The following is a 20585-nucleotide window of genomic DNA, read 5'->3' as shown; positions in this document are numbered from 1 at the left end:
CATCCGCTGGTAAACCTGAGTCACAAGTCGTGACACTCTCGACCCCTCATGACAGTCCCTTTAAGTTCCATGTGACAGAGGTGGAATTTATAGGAACAAAATAAAACCACATGTATACATAAAATTATTCAAGGTGTAACCCCCTAGAACTCCAATCTAAAGGTCAGGGAGATTGTAAAAACAAACACCTAACCTGAATGGGGGTACAAAGTTTGGACTGCCCCACAGATATAATAAAAGTCCATAAGGTGAAAATTGTGGATACCCGCAGGGACACCAACCTTATGGACTGTTATTAAGGAGCTATCTATACCTAGACCTTTAAGAGTGAATAGCATAATTATGACTAATTGGACAGGTAACAACTGTGCATGCCCCAGATGACATCATCCTGTGTTGTAAAAAGAACTGAATATATTTCATTAGACCAGTGTTTCCCAAACTCGGTCTTCAAGGAGCACTAATGGTCCACATTTTATGTATATCCATGCTTGGCCACTGGTGACTTAATTAGTAGCTCAGTTGATATAGTTTAGCCTTGTCTTCTGAGCCATGGTAATGCTTAAAACCTGGACCATTAGTATTCCTTGAGGACCAAGTTTGGGAAACACTGCATTAGATAATCCATATCTCCCGACTTTTAAACTCTGTGATGCAGGACCTTCGCGCAGTGAAGCTGTGCATACCCGAAAAGGGGTGGGGCCTCAGTTGAGAAGAGGTGGTGACTTGTGCTGGTGGGTGTGGCCTCGCATTACGTCCAGCGTTTTACTCATTTTGGGGGCATGCCCAGCGCTCCCCTAGCAGCTGACCAGCCCCAGGCTCAATATAAGGCACTGCTTACATGCCATGCGCACGGCATCTATCCAGAGATCACACACTGCTTTGTTGTGGAGAGCAGCAGTGATCACAGACTCCTCAACTCGGCTCTTGGGACACTGCGGTCCGCAGAAAGAACAGCTGGACTGTTCCACTGAAATAGGGACAGTTGGGAGGTGTGGACAATCTACTTTCGGTCCGGTCTATGAGAATTACGGTATAGAAGAATAAAGTGTTGCATAAATAGGTATACTATGGGTAAAAAGAGCAACTTCCGGTTTGAAAGGATGCACATCCGTCACAGTCTATAATGAGTTTACACTGGTGCCCAGGAAGGCCTAATTACTATTAATGCAGTTGAAGATTATTAAAGCTAGAAAAGGATAAGCACATGAGGGAAGAGGGCCCTACTCGTGAGAGCTTACATTCTAAAGGGGTGGGGCAGACAGACAGGGGTGGCATAGATGGGGTACACAGAGAGCGTGAAACATATGCGTCCGAGATGCACTGCACGTGCGTCCCGATTGTTTCTGTTAGGGAATGCATATTGGATTGCATGGAGAGCCATGTCCAGTGGTTCGGTCGACGACCAAGCGATGGTGTGTCTTTGTGCGCACATCGGCAAATTCTGACACACCAGAGCTGATTGTGAGTTTGGAGCAAAGCGTAAATGAGTAAGTAACTTTGCACTTTGATAAAACCTTGTTGTGTTGCAAATGTGAAATGTGAAGTGAGAGAAGTTGTTGCCCAAATGAAAACTGTGATGTAAAAATAAAGCTGCCATAATGTCAACATTTAATTACTGTCTACATGGTCAATGTGACATGGTCAATCAATGTCAAATTGCTCAATGTCAACATTTCATACCCAACCTAAGGCAGAGGTAGCCAGTATTTACCCAGTATGCAAAAAAATAAAATAAAAAAATTGCATTCCTTGTATTGCAACATGGTTTGTTCCAGATACAAAGCTACTTTTTTTTTTCTTCTTTTTTTTACTTCTCCCAACTCACAATCAGCCCCACTGGGTGCAAGGACAGCTGCCCTTGTGATTGTATAATTTATTTAGCTCTAGAATAACCTTTGGGACACTCCATAATATACCTCCCCAGTGCAAGTAATACCCCTTTCGAGCCAAAAACCCGGGTCCGACCTGGGTTATTGAACACTGATTTATGCTGTGTCACAGCAACTTGAAACCTTGTTCATACTGCAGGTTAGACCGGGTTATTGCCAGGTCTTCCCTCTGCCGGCGTGTTTCTAGATAACATAATCTCATACCTCCCAACATGACCCTCTCCAGGAGGGACAGAATGCTCTGCTCCTGGACTTCCCTCTTACTGCATGATTGCCATCACCTGTGCTGAAACACCTTTCTTATCCATTAAGCTGTTCAGCACAGGTGTCAGCAATCATACATTAAGAGGAAAGTCCAGAAGCAGAGCATTGGATAGGGTCATGTTGGGAGGTATGCAATCTCCAGGCACAACTGATCCACCTCTCCATATACTTTTAGTGTGACCTAGATCGAATGACTCAAGTCATACCATTCTCAATGCAGGCTACGTGGGTCGGTGCCAGGTTCTACCCTGGTAGCTACCAGGGTTGGATTCCCAGGTAACACAACCTTGGTAGACCTTTCAACCCAAACCTGTACCTGAGTTGCCCCGCCAAATACCATGGGTTATTAGTTTAGTGTGAGAGGAGCATCAGAAACAGGGAGACAGCTCATACAAATTGTAGGAGTTCCAGGGGCGGCGATCAAGTGGCCTCAGAAGTCTAACACCATGGTCTAGCAGGCTTTATTCTTCAGAAGGGCGGGCACAGTTTTATAATATTTTATCAACAAATGACGTAATTTGTTGTTATGCTTAGACTTTAATTTTACTACAGTATTATGGTTCTCTAAGCTGCCTGCCAGATACATGCAGTCTGAAGTTATGGCATAATGATAAATAAGCAATGTTTACATAGCAACTCAACATACAGTATACACACCTTCACTTTTGCAGTTTATGTACCAGTAGGGATTGCAGCAGCCTGTCTTTTAGCTATTATTCTCCTTTTAACTAAATGTATTACTTTATATTTCTATGACTCATATTTCCCTTGTATAATGTCACTCTGTATGTTTATAGGTTGATCTATATTTCCGTCACTAAATGACTATAACCACAAGGCACCAGATTGTATGCATGCACCCACCCATCTGCAACCGTTAACCCCCTTCAATCTCTGGCCTAAACTTCAATGCCCCTGGAGGATTCTCTACTGTAACTCTATCTTCCCCATTTGATTTTGCTACTTGATTTTTTTCTCTCTCTCCATAAATATATATTTAACTTAGCCTTTCTTTCTTTAAACGGTTCCCAGATTCCTCCTTGAGGGGATATGTGAATTCATTTGAACAATACCACGCTTGAGAGGGCTTGCTGCAGTTTCTGTGCCTGTAGTTAGAAGCAGTTTGGGGACGCTGATAAGGATTTCAATAGGGCCATTTTGCCAGAAAGAGGTCACTTTTATCACTGCCACGTTGCGGCAAGCTGCTTTTTTTTTTATGGTAGAGCAGAAGCAATTTTCCTCCCATCTATATGTGGAATCTTTATTTTATATCTGAAAAAATGTTTAAACAATTGAAAAGTGTCAGGACAATTGGTGATGAAGTGTGTCAGACTTGGAGTGAATTAAAAACTGAGCAGGGTTTCTAGCTACGCGGCAAAGATATCTACTAGAGCAGTGGTGACCAACCCATAAGTCTTTAAACGGTCGGGGGCCTCCTGAAAATCATGTGGCGATCCTGGCTACATGGAAGAGTGGGTAAGTCTCCCGAAGCCAGCCCAAACCCACTGCCCAGCCGCCCATTTACCGACGCGTTTTGCACTGAATTGCGTCATCGTAGCTACACCCATCACTGTATAATGCCAGTAATCTCGGCATTGTATATCGGTGGCATGGCCATGATGATGCAGTGGCGGCCACTACAGCCCCATGCCGCCTCCTATGACACACCCTAGCACTGCCTCCTTAGCCTTGCTACGCCCCCGCTGCCCTGGCCTGGCTGCCTCATCCCAGAGGGAGGGAGCCAGAAAGTCGCAACTATGGCTGAGTTCAATACGTAACACAGGGATATTATGTAGCATACAGGAGGGACAGATTCAGCAGCATTAATAGTAACCTGTGACAAAACCATTGTGCTGTGGAGTAAATGGATCGTAGAGATCATTTCCACCATTCTTTTTGCTAACCAGAGCACCCAAATATCACAGGACGGCCCAGATTTTACTCAGTCAATGGGATTGTGGTTTTCGAGATAGAATAAGGTGTGGTTGTGCAGATACTGGCATAGTATGGATTTATGTCACGGATCCACTAGGAGCATATGCTGTTATTTTATATATTTATTTATGTATTTTAATTTGTATGGTCTACTTTAGGACAAAAGAAAGATAATGGATTTAGGAGACAGAGGGACCCGTAATATATATTTTTTAATTCCTTTATATACTATCCACAAGTTTTAAGGCACACAGCGCAAGCTGCTAGCGCTGGCCAGAGAGTGATATGAATTAATGACTCATCACACAGGTCAGTCCTTAACAGTTCTACCAGCACTAGTAATAGCATCTTCTTCTGATACTGTAAATCAGAAGCACCATCAGCAGGACAAGATTATGCCTCCATTCTGCCTCCATAGTTGCGCCAACTGCAGTGTGCACTGCACTGAAGATGAAAATGTGAGATTGCAGCTGCAGTGCACAGAGGTACCACTGTCCCCAGTGGTGTCTTATAGGTGTGGCCAAATGCCACATGGGGCGTGGCCAATAAAAATGGGGGCGTGATAAGCATATGGGGGGGGCCAGATACACATGACCCCAATATTGCCAGATACACGTTGCCCCTCATTGCCAGATATATGTTGCCCCACAGTGCCAGATACACATTGCCCCAGAGTGCCAGATACACAAATGCCCCCACAGTGCCAGATACACAAATGCCCCCACAGTGCCAGATACACAAATGCCCCAGTGTCAGATACACATTGCCCCAGTGTAAGATATACATTGCCCTACAGTGCCAGATACACAAATGCCCCCACATTGCCAGATACACAAATGCCCCCCACAGTGCCAGCTATACATTGCCCCACAGTGCCAGTTACACAAATGCTTCCACAGTGCCAGATACACAAATGCCCCCACAGTGCCAGATATACATTGCCCCACAGTGCCAGATACACAAATTCCCCCACAGTGCCAGATACACATTTCCCCACAGTGCCAGATACACAAATTTCCCCACAGTGCCAGATACACATTGCCCCAGAGTGCCAGATACACATTGCCCCCACTGCGCCAGATACACAAATGCCCCCAGAATGCCAGATACACAAATGCCCCCACAGTGCCAGATACACATTGCTCCAGTGTCAGATACACATTGCCCCAGTGTCAGATATACAGTAAATGCCCCACATTGCCAGATACACAGATGCCCCCACTGTGCCAGATACACAAATGCCCCCACAGTGCCAGATACACATTTCCCCACAGTGCCAGATACATAAATGCCCCCACAGTGCCATATACACATTGCCCCACAGTGCCAGATACACAGATGCCCCCACTGTGCCAGATACACAAATGCCCCCACAGTGCCAGATACACATTTCCCCACAGTGCCAGATACACAAATGCCCCCACAGTGCCATATACACATTGCCCCACAGTGCCAGATACACAACTGCCCCACTGTCAGATACACATTGCCCCAGTGTCAGATACAAAAATGCACCACAGTGCCAGATACACAAATGCCCCCACAGTGCCAGATATACTGTACATTGCCCCACAGTGCCAGATACACAAATGCCCCCACAGTGCCAGATATACATTGCCTCACAGTGCCAGATACACAAATGCCCCCCACATGCCAGATATACATTTCCCCAGAGTGCCAGATATACATTGCCCCACAGTGCCAGATACACAAATGCCCCCAAAGTGCCAGATATACATTGCCCCACAGTGCCAGATACACAAATGCCCACACAGTGCCAGATACACATTGCCCCACAGTGCCAGATACACATTGCCTCACAGTGCCAGATACACAAATGCCCCAGTGTCAGATACACATTGCCCCACAGTGCCAGATACACAAATGCCCCCACAGTGCCGGATACACAAATGCCCCCACAGTGCCAGATATACATTGCCCCAGAATGCCCCGCCCCCTGCTCACCGCTGCCTCAGTCTGTTGCTGCTATGTGAGGGTAGGAGAGCGCAGCGCCTTTCCTGCCTCTCAATGCTCGTGAAGTCATTAGTTTTTTTTTTTTCTTATTATTTTTTTGAACTTTTTCATACTTAACGATCCACACGGACTACGAGTGGGAATAGTAACCTGTGTCGAGCGCAGCGGTTGCGAGGCACCTTGCCCGAAGCATGGTGAGCGGATACGGTGCACTAATTGGGCTTCCCGGTCACTGTACCATGAAAACGACACCAAAAAAAACATGAAAAACTTATGTCGACCTTTTGACCTGTCGACCTAGAACATGTCGACCTAGAAACCCTGTCGACCTTCAAACTCTGTCGACCTAGTGACTGTCGACCTAAACATTGTCGACCTAGACACTGTCGATCTAATGATCCACACCCGGCTTGACTCCTCTGCATTGTCAAGCAGCACAACATAACATGTCACACGTGCTGCGTGTCTCTGCACAAAACAAAATTTATTATTCCGGATGTGCTCCTGCCTGTGTCCTGCAGCGTCTGTGTCTGCCAGCAGTAAGGTGGTAGGGTGTATGGTGTACCGGCTACTAATTTCCTAATGGTTTACCATACCGCCCCGTACCGCCATACTTGCACCAGTGGAGAGAGAGAAGGGGAAAGGTGGAGAAATCCTGGAATAAATAAAAACAATGAGTTCTGTGTTAACCATGTGCAGTTACATCCAGGATGCGATAATTAAGTGATTCTCAATATAATTACAATGTACAGTGGCTGTGAAACATATTAACTAATTTCGGTCAAAATGTACCCATCTGACTTGTCCCTACACTTGATTAAACATGAGATCTACTAGAATGTCATCGGAATAGTACTGTGGCTTTAAATTGATCAACATAACCTGCGTTGCAAAATTTGAATCATCATTCCCTGTGTTTAATACATAATACTTTTAAAGTATGTCACATGAAAATGTTGAAAACATGCTAAAACTATTTACGGTCAAGACAATACTGGGAGAGCATCTATGTGGCCGTTATACTGTACAAACAGCGACTCAGTGATTGCCATACAGTACAGACATAATCTCGGTGGTTGCCATACAATATAGACGGCATCCCATTAAAGTCCATAATAAGGTTTGAGGGGGGCCTCAGGTACAGCACCCCATAATGTGAACAGCAAAGGCTCTGTGCAGCAATTAAGGCAAACAAAAAAGAGACCTAAACAAAGTGTAAAATATGAACAAAAAAACCTTAATACCAATCAATATTATACCTCCTATCCTAACAGCAGCTAAAAAGGGGAAATTTTACAAATCCCCAATGCAAATATACAAGACAAAGTATAGCAATGCTGTTTCAGGGGTTAGAAATGACTAAGAACCCATGAAACTTAATTAAGTACAATATGTAACAAATAACTTATACATAACACACTAATATGACATACAAATTGATCATCAACAATTTGTATAAACTGTATATACCAAGTACTCAGTTTGTGCAAAATCCTCAATGATAGCTGCAACTCACAATGCCTGGAGGCACATGTGACTGGCTCAGACATCCATCCAAAACGGGAAAAGTAAAACTTGGTTCTGGGTAACAAAGACACGTAAACAGTTTGAAAAATCTGCTTAGTGCTGGATGCTGTCATTCATAGATAGTGTCCTGAGACACCTTGACCCCTAATCCTGTTCTGCTGCAGACCTGGCTCTGATTAGCATATGCGTGGTCACTCTCTCTGCCTCACTGGTAATCTGGCATTGATACTAGTGACCACTGTACAGTACAGATTGCATCCCAGTAACCACCATGCATTACATGAAGCATCCCAATGACCATTATACATTATCTCAGTAACCACCTTACAGTTTATTGTACATCCCAGTCAAAATCATACAATACATTGATTACAGAACATTACAGTACAAATGAACATCATAGTAAGCATAGTACAATACAGAGAGCTTCCAAGTGACATATAATATAAATTGACTGTGAATATATATATATATATATATATATATATATCTTTTCTTTTTTTTTCCGCTCACCAACCTAAGAGATAACTAGGTACTTGACTTGTCAGGGACTCTCCAACTGCAGTAGTTCCCAGTACACTGGGTGTGCTAGGACTTGCAGCCCCTCTACAGCTGGACTGGCACAGGTAACCTGCTAGTGAAAAGAGCCCCAGATTTGTGGTTTCCCATTCTATTCAGCTGATGGATGAGCTCTAGGACAAATTAAGCAGATTTGGGACAGAACTTACAGCCTGTATGGATGGCCAGAGTAGATGTTAAGGAGCCATGTTCTCTGCAGCCTGAGACCATTAAAGTCACTGTTCCTTTCCCTGAAGCTTTAGCCACCTGAAGGAGTCTTAAGCCAAAGCCACACCAGAATATCCGGTCACTACCTCATCAACTCTACACTGGGGAATGGACGGTTCCCCTAAAATGTATGGCATAAGACCATATATCTTGTCCAAGCAGTCAAATGCTCATTGCACATTATTGACTACATTGTCCCATCTAGGTCAAGATTTCTCTTATTAAATCTTGAAGAGACAATACCAGGCAGACTTACAGTATATAATTATTCAGTCTTTAAGAGCCAATCTGCTAAGCATTTTTTGTATTATTGATTTGGCTTTAATCCTTGTAATGTATCTCAGTGAATACATGAATGGTGGTTTAATAAACCTATTATAATTGTTTCTGACAAATGTCAGTATTGCTATAAATTATTTCTGATCACTATATATAATTTATTTTTCGTTTTATTTGTGCTATGTGTATGTACATGCGTTAATATCATGTTTTTTTATTGTTGATTTTCCAGAGTAGAATGTATGTGTCATGTATGAGTTGGTCCATCAGTGATTATTCAGGACCATTTCAGCGCTCAATACAGTCTATTATTGTGGATGTCTGTTTCCTAGGAGGTCTGACATCTCCTAATTATGGAGCAGCTATAATGGATATAATAATTTTCTATATATCAATCTTTCTAATTTTATATCTAGAGTTGCACTCAAGTCTCTGTGAGTGAATTAAAATATTGGGGGGTTTTGTCACATTTTGTTTAAGCTTTACTGGTCAGTTAAATGTCTGCTTTAAAATGTCACAGCCTCTCACTGTACTGTTGTTGTTAATAGTTTATTATTTTGATACAGTAAAAAAATAAATAGAGAACTGGCTTTTTTTGCAAAGTGAATGTATTGTAAACTTCTTCTGTTCTAGGTGCGCCCACGCCTGCTGGTCCATTATTGGCTTCTCTAGGGATCCCCAGCAGACCAATCCAGACACATTTGGACATCAAACACCTTCTAACATTCAGGATCAATGCGCTGAGCCTCTTCCCTAACTTTAATGCGGTGGGTATATTAGTAATTACTACTGCCCTTACTGGGACGGTTGGTTCCAGCACTGTGTCGGATTATCCATTCTCCCGGAATACTGGTGGTACATACAGCGGCATCCCAATGTTTTACCCTCCCGCCACGACTGCCTAATCCTAAACCTCCCACAGCCTAACTGAGCCCTCCTGTAGCCTTACCCCCACCCCACCGCTCCTAAACGACCCGCAGCCTGAATCCCCCCTCCACCCCAGTCTAACTCTACGCAGCCTTACTGAGCCCTTTCAAAACTTGACTGAGCCCTCCCGCAGCCTAACACCCCCCGGTGCCTGATGTGTCCAGATTAAAAGAGGTGCCGGATAATCAATGTTGTTCTGCTAAACTGTAGAAGTTACACATTTAAAGAAGATGATATTGATATATAAAATGATGCTTCTTCCAACTCCCCATCCCTAACCTCAGTCTCCATATCTTAAATCTGGTCCAGCTAAATCTGGTCTGGTGGAGAATGTGGTAGAATATTTGGGGTACATGGAACAAGGCCACACTGATGTGTCAATGGGTTTAATTCAGACCTGATCGCTCCTTTGCAAATTTGCGATTAGATAGTCGCTGCCCAGACAGAGTGAAAATCTGCCCCATCCAAGTCTACGTATGCCATACGAAAAGCTTTGCAAACGCCGGTCAACTCCAAATCCGTTCACAACTCACTCACCATTGAATAGTTTTTTCCAGTCTGTGCGTAGCCCAGGACCTACTCCTACAGTGCAATAGAAACAAGCTGATCGGGGCTGGAGCTGACGTCACACACCCTCCCTGAAAACACTTGGGAATGCTTGCATTTTTCCTAATACTCCCAGAAAACGGACAGTTACCAACCCCCAGCGTCCAATTCCTGTCAGTCAACTTGGTACACTTATCGATCAATAAAGTCGCTGAATTCTTTCGAAGTTTGGCCTCATGCACGTCAATCGATAGTTGGCAGCCTTGCGGATTCACACAACAGCTATCAGGTCTGAATCAGGACAAATAAGCGCAGTCCATTTTGTAAGCTACATTCCTAACTGCTATTGAGATTACTCTATAATTATAGGGGCATTGGATGAGAACTGATGGGGAGTGACGTGTGCATTGCGCTAGAAGAGTGCTGGTACTTGTACTTGGAGTAGCTCCTATAGATAACCAATCTCCTATAGGAATACATTTCTAGTTATGGTGACCCGAGCGCTAACCCTAACCGCTTAACTAACAAATTTTGTCCCCAAAACTGCACAGAAATGTTGTTGTTTTTTTCATTTTAATAAAGTTTTAAAAGTATGTTTAAAGATATATTTAAATATGTTACTTAAAAAATATATACCTAGGGGGTGTTTTGCACCCACTACCCACCCCCCCCCCCCAACCCTGTGTCCATAGGCATTTTTTGTATTTTTACTTCTCATCCCCTCCATTAGAAGTATTGCCCCTAGTGGCATAAGATTCCTTGAATTGTGTTACAGGTGGGTTAAGTTCGAGGAGACCGATGGGTGGATTCCCAGAAAAGTACTTCAACAAATAACTTGAATATATAAATACAAATTTTTATTGTATACTAAGCTAAGGTTATTGATCAATTCAGTAGATGTTCAATACAGCAATCACATCTGCATACTCAGAATCCTCGCCCTCTGTGTCTAGAGGATGAGTTATATTCAGATCATCCTGGCATTTCTGCAGTCCGTGTTCATCCAGACAGATCAAGGCTGGATTAACATTGACTGGTTCCAGTTTATATAGGCTGGAGAACTCCTGAATAAGCTAGTTCATATGTACAAAGGTCAAATTATGAAATATACATAAATGCTAATAAACAGTAGGGGGCACTGTTGCCTAAATTTTGAGTGTTAGAAATAACATATTATATACAATGTTTAACTTTATTATATAGATTGACATGCATGGTGAAACGCCATTGTCTCAAGATGAAGACGCAAACATTCTAATGTTGACATATGTCCAACTCGAAACACTTGTCTTGTTTCATATAACCAGACAATGGACTTTGCCCTTGCTTGTAAAATATGCCTGCGTCAGAAATACTGACACGAACAGAAACACATCAGATTGTAATAAATGTAAATATTTCCCTTGTATTAAATATATATATATATATATTTCCCAATTCTTGTCCTATTAAAAACACCATATTATATTCATAACAAACACCAACCACCTTTCAACCACTCATATAATAATCAAATGAAGTTAAAAACATTAACTAAACTAAATTGTGTATAGTCAGTATGCAACTTGACATGTAATGGGTAACTAGTACTATACTCAGTATGTTTACTCATTCTGTTCTTTGTATTAGGTGCTAAACTGCCTGAAAGCATGAGATTGATAATAGTGAAACTTATATTTTTGTATCACTCCTGACAAATTGTCAACCCCCATACCCACTGATGGTAATAGATTCCCTGGCAGAGTCCCTGACCTCACACCCAGTGAGTGGGCTCCAGTTAAGTATCCCCCCTCCCCATGTGTAATTTTTGTGGTGCAGCACATGCAGAGAGGCTTAAAGGCTAATGCTGTAAAAGATTGACAGTGTAACCAGTGGCCAGAGACTGTGGATGCCTTCAGTGGAGTGTGCGCCTGTAAAAACTGGTATTACGTACTGATCAGTTGACTGGTCAGCCTTCTGGGTGTGTGGACTCTGTCCCTGGTTATTGTTACCTCATGTCACTGGTTGGCAGTAGTACATTAAGTGCACATTTAAGCCATGTGCTGGCATTTTTAAATGGTACCTTTGAAGAAGGCCAGCACATGACAAAGTGATATTCCAGCAAAGATTGCTTCATTTGCTATATTATTGTATTTGTTTCCAACACACTACAAATCGCTGCATTTAATTATTCAAGAATTATACCACTATTGTTTTAATAAACAAAATTGATGATTTAAAATCCACACGGGTCCTCCTTTGTTTATTATACCGGGGACATAGGCATTTCTATAATGGGTTCAGTGTGTGAGGTGCACATGGGCCCCTAGGTCCGAGGGGGCCCACACCGCACACACTACACCCATTTCTCTGACGTCCTAAGTGGATGCTGGGACTCCGTAAGGACCATGGGGAATAGCGGCTCCGCAGGAGACTGGGCACAACTAAAGAAAGCTTTAGGACTACCTGGTGTGCACTGGCTCCTCCCACTATGACCCTCCTCCAGACCTCAGTTAGAATCTTGTGCCCGGCTGAGCTGGATGCACACTAGGGGCTCTCCTGAGCTCCTAGAAAAAAAGTATATTTTAGGTTTTTCATTTTACAGTGAGATCTGCTGGCAACAGACTCACTGCAGCGAGGGACTAAGGGGAGAAGAAGCGAACCTACCTAACTGGTGGTAGCTTGGGCTTCTTAGGCTACTGGACACCATTAGCTCCAGAGGGATTGACCACAGGACCCGACCTCGATGTTCGGTCCCGGAGCCGCACCGCCGGCCCCCTTACAGATCCAGAAGCAAGAAGTGTTCCGGAAAATCGGCGGCAGAAGACTTCTGTCTTCACCAAGGTAGCGCACAGCACTGCAGCTGTGCGCCATTGCTCCTCATGCACACCTCACACTCCGGTCACTGATGGGTGCAGGGCGCTGGGGGGGGGCGCCCTGAGGGCAATATAATACACCTTGGCTGGCAAATCATCACAATATATAGTCCCAGGGCTATATATGTGATAAATTACCCCTGCCGGAATCCATGAAAAAAGCGGGAGAAAAGTCCGCAGAGAAAGGGGCGGGGCTATCTCCCTCAGCACACTGGCGCCATTTTTTCTTCACAGTGCAGCTGGAAGACAGCTCCCCAGGCTCTCCCCTGTAGTTTTCAGGCTCAAAGGGTTAAAAAGAGAGGGGGGGCACTAAATTTAGGCGCAATATGTGTATACAAGCAGCTATTGGGGGAAAAATCACTCAGTTATAGTGTTAATCCCTTCATTATTTAGCGCTCTGGTGTGTGCTGGCATACTCTCTCTCTCTGTCTCCCCAAAGGACTTTGTGGGGTCCTGTCCTCAGTCAGAGCATTCCCTGTGTGTGTGCGGTGTGTCGGTACGGCTGTGTCGACATGTTGGATGAGGAAGGTTACGTGGAGGCGGAGTAGAGGCCGATAAATGGGATGTCGCCCCCTATGGGGCCGACACCAGAGTGGATGGATAGGTGGAAGGTATTAACCGACAATGTCAACTCCTTACATAAAAGGCTGGATGACGTAACAGCTGTGGGACAGCCGGCTTCTCAGCCCGCGCTTGCCCAGGCGTCTCAAAGGCCATCAGGGGCTCAAAAAACGCCCGTTACCTCAGATGGCAGACACAGATGTCGGCACGGAGTCTGACTCCAGTGTCGACGAGGTTGAGACATATACACAATCCACTAGGAACATCCGTTGCATGATCTCGGCAATGAAAAATGTGTTACACATTTCTGACATGAACCCAAGTACCACATAAAAGGGGTTTTATGTTTGGGGAGAAAAAGCAGCCAGTGTTTTGTTCCCCTATCAGATGAGTGAATGAAGTGTGTAAAGAGCGTGGGTTCCCCCGATAAGAAAATGGTAATTTCTAAAAAGTTACTGCTGGCGTACCCTTTCCCGCCAGAGGATAGGTCACGTTGGGAGATATCCCTTAGGGTGGATAAGGCGCTCACACGTTTGTCAAAAAAGGTGGCACTGCCGTCTTGGGATACGGCCACTTTGAAGGAGCCTGCTGATAAAAAGCAGGAGACTATCCTGAAGTCTGTATATACACACTCAGGTACTATACTGAGACCTGCATTTGCCTCAGCATAAATAGTGCTGCTGCAGCGTGGTCTGATACCCTGTCAGATAATATTAATACCCTAGACAGGGATAATATTTTGCTAACATAGAGCATATTAAAGACGTCGTCTTATATATGAAGGATGCACAGAGGGATATTTGCCGGCTGGCCTCCAGAATTAATGCAATGTCCATTCTGCCAGGAGGGTATTAGAGACCCGGCAGTGGACAGGTGATGCTGCCTTTAAAAGGCACATGAAGATTCTGCCTTATAAGGGTGAGGAATTGTTTGGGGATGGTTTCTGGGACCTCGTATCCACAGCAACAGCTGGGAAGAAAAATTTTTACCTCAGGTTTCCTCACAGCCTAAGAAAGCACCGTATTTTCAGGTACAGTCCTTTCGGCTTCAGAAAAGCAAGCGGGTCAAAGGCGCTTCCTTTCTGCACAGAGACAAGGGAAGAAGGAAAAAGCTGCACCAGACAGCCAGTTCCCAGGATCAAAAATCTTCCCCCGCTTCCTCTGAGTCCACCGCATGACGCTGGGGCTCCACAGGTGGAGACAGGTGCGGTGGGGGCGCATCTCGGGAACTTCAGGGACCAGTGGGCTTGCCCACAGGTGGATCCCTAGGTTCTGCAAGTAGTATCACAGGGATACAGGCTGGAGTTCGAGGCGACTCCCCCTCGCCGTTACCTCACATCAGCCTTGCCTGCTGCCCTCGGAGAAAGGGAGGTAGTACTGGCGGCAATTCACAAGCTGTACTTCTAGCAGGTGAAATCAAGGTACCCCTCCTTCAACAAGGCCGGGGTTACTATTCCAAAATGTTGTGGTACCGAAACCAGACGGTTCGGTGAGACCCATTCTAAAATTGAAATCCTTGAACACTTATATACGAAGGTTCAAGTTCAAAATGGAATCGCTCAGGGCGATTATTGCAAGCCTGGAGAATTTCATGGTATCACTGGACATCAAGGATGCTTACCTGCATGTCCCTATTTACCCTCTTCACCAGGAGTACTTCAAAATTGTGGTACAGGATGGTCATTACCAATTCCAGACGTTGCCGTTGGTCTGTCCCCGGCACCGAGGGTATTTACCAAGGTAATGGCCGAAATAATTATCCCGTGCTTGGACGATCTCCTTATAAAGGCGAGGTCCAGGGAGCAGTTGTTCGTCGGAGTAGCACTATCTCGGGAAGTGCTACAACAGCACGGCTGGATTCTGAATATTCCAAAGTCGCAGCTGGTTCAAACGACGCGTCTACTGTTCCTGGGTATGGTTCTGGACACAGAACAGGATAAAAAGGGTTTCTCCCGGAGGAGAAGTCCTAGGAGTTGTCGTCTCTAGACAGAGACCTCCTAATACAAATACAGGTGTCGGTGCATCAATGCACGCGAGCCCTGGGAAAGATGGTAGCTTCTTACGAAGAAATTCCATTCGCCAGGTCCCATGCAAGGATCTTCCAGTGGGATCTGTTGGACAAGTGGTCCGGGTCACATCTTCAGATGCATCGGTGGATAACCCTGTCTCCAAGGGCCAAGGTGTCGCTGTTGTGGTGGCTGCAGAGTGCTCATCTTCTAGGGGGCCGCAGATTCGGCATACAGGACTGGGTCCTGGTGACCACGGATGCCAGCCTTCGAGGCTGGGGGGCAGTCACACAGGGAAGAAACTTCCAAGGACTATGGAAAAGTCAGGAGACTTCCCTACACATAAATATTCTGGAACTAAGGGCCATTTACAATGTCCTAAGTCAGGCTAGACCCCTGCTTCAACACCGGCCGGTGCTGATCTAGTCAGACAACATCACGGCGGTCGCTCATGTAAACCGACAGGGCGGCACAAGAAGCAGGATGGCGATGGCAGAAGCCACAAGGATTCTCCGATGGGCGGAAAATCATGTGTTAGCACTGTCAGCAGTGTTCATTCCCGGAGTGGACAACTGGGAAGCAGATTTTCTCAGCAGACACGACCTCCACCCGGGAGAGTGGGGACTTCATCCAGAAGTCTTCCAAATGATTGTACACCGTTGGGAAAGGCCACAGGTGGACATGATGGCGTCCCGCCTCAACAAAAAGCTACAAAGATATTGTGCCAGGTCAAGGGACCCTCAGGCGATAGCTGTGGACGCTCTGGTAACACCGTGGGTGTATCAGTCGGTGTATGTGTTCCCTTCTCTGCCTCTCTTACCCAGGGTAATGAGAATAATAAGAAGGAGAGGAGTAAGAACTATACTCATTGTTCCGGATTGGCCAAGAAGAGCTTGGTGCCCAGAACTCCAAGAAATTATCTCAAAGGACCCATGGCCTCTGCCGCTCAGACAGGACCTGCTGCAGCAGGGGGCCTGTCTGTTCCAAGACGTACCGCGGCTGCGTTTGACGGCATGGCGGTTGAACGCCGGATCCTGAAGGAAAAGGGCATTCCGGAGGAAGTTATCCGTACGCTAATTAAAGCTAGGAAAGAAGTGAACGCAAACCATTATCACCGCATATGGCGGAAATATGTTGCGTGCTGTGAGGCCAGGAAGGCCCCAAAGGAGGAATTTCAGCCAGGTCGATTTCTGCACTTCCTACAGTCAGGGTGACTATGGGCCTAAAATTTGGTTCCATTAAGGTCCAGATTTCGGCTCTATCGATTTTCTTCCAAAATAGAACTGGCTTCACTGCCAGAAGTTCAGACTTTTGTTAAGGGAGTGCTGCATAGTCAGCCCCCGTTTGTGCCTCCAGTGGCACCGTGGGATCTGAACGTGGTGTTGGATTTCCTGAAGTCGCATTGGGTTGAGCCACTAAAATCCGTGGAGCTACAATACCTCACGTGGAAAGTGGGCATGCTGTTGGCCTTGGCGTCGGCCAGGCGTGTATCAGAATTGGCGGCTTTGTCATGCAAAAGCCCTTATCTGATTTTTTATATGGATAAGGCGGAATTGAGGACTCGTTCCCAATTCTTTCCTAAGGTGGTATCAGTTTTTCATGTGAACCAACCTATTGTGGTGCCTGCGGCTACTTGGGACTTGGAGGATTCCAAGTTACTGGACGTGGTCAGGGCCCTGAAAAGTATATGTTTCCAGGACGGCTGGAGTCAGGAAAACTGACTCGCTATTTATCCTGTATGCACCCAACAAGCTGGGTGCTCCTGCTTCTAAGCAGACTATTGCTCGCTGGATCTGTAGCACGATTCAGCTTGCACATTCTGCGGCTGGACTGCCGCATCCTAAATCAGTGAAAGCCCATTCCATGAGGAAAGTGGGCTCTTCTTGGGCGGCTGCCCGAGGGGTCTCGGCTCTACAACTTTGCCGAGCAGCTACTTGGTCGGGATCAAACACATTTGCAAAATTCTACAAGTTTGACACTCTGGCTGAGGAGGACCTAGAGTTTGCCCATTCGGTGCTGCAGAGTCATCCGCACTCTCCCGCCCGTTTGGGAGCTTTGGTATAATCCCCATGGTCCTTACGGAGTCCCAGCATCCACTTAGGACGTCAGAGAAAATAAGATTTTACTCACCGGTAAATCTATTTCTCGTAGTCCGTAGTGGATGCTGGGCGCCCATCCCAAGTGCGGATTGTCTGCAATACTTGTTTATAGTTATTGCCTAACTAAAGGGTTATTGTTGAGCCATCTGTTGAGAGGCTCAGTTATATTTCATACTGTTAACTGGGTATAGTATCACGAGTTATACGGTGTGATTGGTGTGGCTGGTATGAGTCTTACCCGGGATTCAAAATCCTTCCTTATTGTGTCAGCTCTTCCGGGCACAGTATCCTAACTGAGGTCTGGAGGAAGGTCATAGTGGGAGGAGCCAGTGCACACCAGGTAGTCCTAAAGCTTTCTTTAGTTGTGCCCAGTCTCCTGCGGAGCCGCTATTCCCCATGGTCCTTACGGAGTCCCAGCATCCACTACGGACTACGAGAAATAGATTTACCGGTGAGTAAAATCTTATTTTAGTATACTTTCCCCTCCGGAGTTGCGCGGCGGCATTTTCCGAGTGATTTGCATTATGCCAGCATCTACTAGCTGCACTAGGAGGGGTCCCCTCACTCTCTTAAAATGCCCCTGACGAGGGACACATGCTTAATCTCACAATCACATTAAACTTAGCATTTAGGTCACCATAAGTAGAATTGGATGAGGACTGTATGGTATCCCAAACTAAATTCTCAAGTCAGCCTAACAGTCCAGGTTTTATTGATATCCAGTTATCCATGGTTGAGCACAGATAATTAAATCAAAGTTACTGAGGTACTAATTAAGCCACCTGCACTTATGCATGGATAGCCTTAAAACCTGGACCGTTAGGATGCCTTGAGGACCGAGTTTGGGAAACACTGCTGTATAGTATAGAAATTTCTTTAGGACTACTTCCTTGTAAGGTTATGATATAAGGACTGTATTACACACAGTAATTCAGTTTGTCAGTGTGACCATGGTAAAACAATGCATTTGGTCATTAAATGACAACGCTAGTTAAACCGCATAGCATTTACAATATAAGTACTGTGGTGGCCCATGCGTCACAAATATATGCCCTAAAAATCTGCATGTAAATATATTGTATTAACACCAGGGATGTGCGGTGAGGTAAATGGCTCAGGAGGTACTGACTAACACCAGAGCCAGATTTACACACAATATACAGTATGAGCCAAAGGGTGCATGTGGTCATTATACATAGGTGCAGCAGTGTAAACTCCTGGAAATTTGTTGAGTTTTGATCAGAGATGTGCATAAAAGATAAGCAGGTGAGGCCACAGACTTTTTACTTTAGAGTTTTGAGTAGAAAAATTATTGGAATAATTCAAAGAAGATATTTCTAACATATTCTTTGTATTTTTCATATACTTTATACAACCAAAGCTCTGATGCAAACATTAGTATGACAGGAAAGGCTCTGCCTCACCCCACTGCACGTCACTGATACCCCTTTTCCACTAGCTCAAAAAACACGGGTAAATGCACGGGGGCGCGCATTTACCCGTGTTTTTTGCAAGTGGAAAAGGGTAAACCGGGATCAAGTGATCCGGGAATCCTACCCTGGTAGCTAGCCGGGTTGAACACGTGTTCAACCCGGCTAGCTGTCTAGTGTGAACGGGAGCCGTGTCGAGGTGACACGGCTCCCGTTCACAGTGCATAGGGAAGGCGGCGCTGGGAGATCATGTGATCTCCCTGCGCCGCCCCTGCCGTGTCACTAGAAGCGTCACCAACCCGGCATTTGCCGGGTTGTGACTGCTAATGGGAAAGGGACCGAGCACGGGTCGCAGCAGGGGGCAGCTCCCGTGTCAGGCTCCCGGCTGCGACCCGTGCTCGTTAGTGGAAAAGGGGTATGATTAACACCCATATGCTAAGTAGGAGACCTCTCAGGATCCTGCATACAGCTCTACACCAGTCGCATATGTACAGGATTATTTATGCTCCGATTTATAACCAGATAAACTTACACAAACACCTTTCCAGAGGAAAGCAGAAACAGACCAAGTACAACAAGGCAATTTTCGCCTAATTAACCTCTTTTCAAGAGGTTAATTTGGCGAAAATTGCCTTGTTGTACTTGGTCTGTTTCTGCTTTTCTCTGGTGTCACAAGTGTAAGGGCATACCTCCCAACTTTGCCGGCATCCAAGGAGGGACATCAGCGCGCGCCGATGCCGCGCACCCGAAATTAGGGGATGTGGCCTACCGAAAAGTGGGCGTGGCCTCACGGCAAGTGCCGCAATCGCAAGCCACACCCCCGTTTTCTTCATTATGGGGGCATGGACAGCACTGTGAGAGCCACTGGCCATGCCCCCTGTCCCTCTCTGCCAGGAATAGATGCTGTGCGCATGCGCACAGCATCTATTCACCGCTGCTCTGATCAGAGCAGCGAGTAACAGGGAAGGATCTCCCAACTGCCCCCCCACTCGCGGGACACTGCGACCCGCAGGTGGGACAGCGGGACAGACCGTGAAAAACGGGACTGTCCCACCAAAATCGGGACAGTTGGGAGGTATGTAAGGGGAGTCATGTACCCAGTCTGAGGAAGGGACGTAGAGGTATACTTTTTTGCAGGCATGCATAGTACAAAGTGGCTTATGTTATGCTTACTGAGTAAACTGAAGTTGGCATATGCCTCTGGAGGTGAGGACAAATTTGGCATCAACCTGGATGGTCAGTGCACCAAATAATTTCTTCTGTTTGCTCAATCATAGAAGTACATTATTCTATCAGAAAGGATGAGAAGGATGTGCACATGCATTTTAGAAGTCACCAAACAGTGCATATCTGTAAGCCCTGTGGACAGAAATAATTTCTGTAGATATAGTCTTCTATTAAGAGTAAAAAAAAAAAAAACAGACAGAGAATGGAGTCTTTGTTAGATGACTTTTCCCAATCTATAATACCAGCATTGTCCTCGCTCCTGGCTTGAGGCTTAGCAA

At 45.5% G+C, this 20585-nt stretch overlaps 1 protein-coding gene across 3 annotated transcripts in view; it reads left to right on the top strand.

The window, feature by feature from the left end:
- The window catches only part of ZNF385C (zinc finger protein 385C), a 563435-nt gene that overhangs the window by 435963 nt on the left and 106887 nt on the right, over nt 1–20585 (top strand). For all 3 annotated transcript variants that reach the window (XM_063959413.1, XM_063959415.1, XM_063959414.1), the window contains exon 3: nt 9291–9424. In XM_063959413.1, coding sequence (XP_063815483.1) covers nt 9291–9424 — 134 coding nt within the window. The remainder of the gene's footprint in view (nt 1–9290; nt 9425–20585) is intronic.

Source organism: Pseudophryne corroboree, chromosome 3, assembly GCF_028390025.1.
Source record: "Pseudophryne corroboree isolate aPseCor3 chromosome 3, aPseCor3.hap2, whole genome shotgun sequence".
NCBI lineage: Eukaryota > Metazoa > Chordata > Amphibia > Anura > Myobatrachidae > Pseudophryne > Pseudophryne corroboree.
Note: the sequence above shows the minus strand (reverse complement) of the source record. Positions and strands in the feature narration are given on the sequence as shown.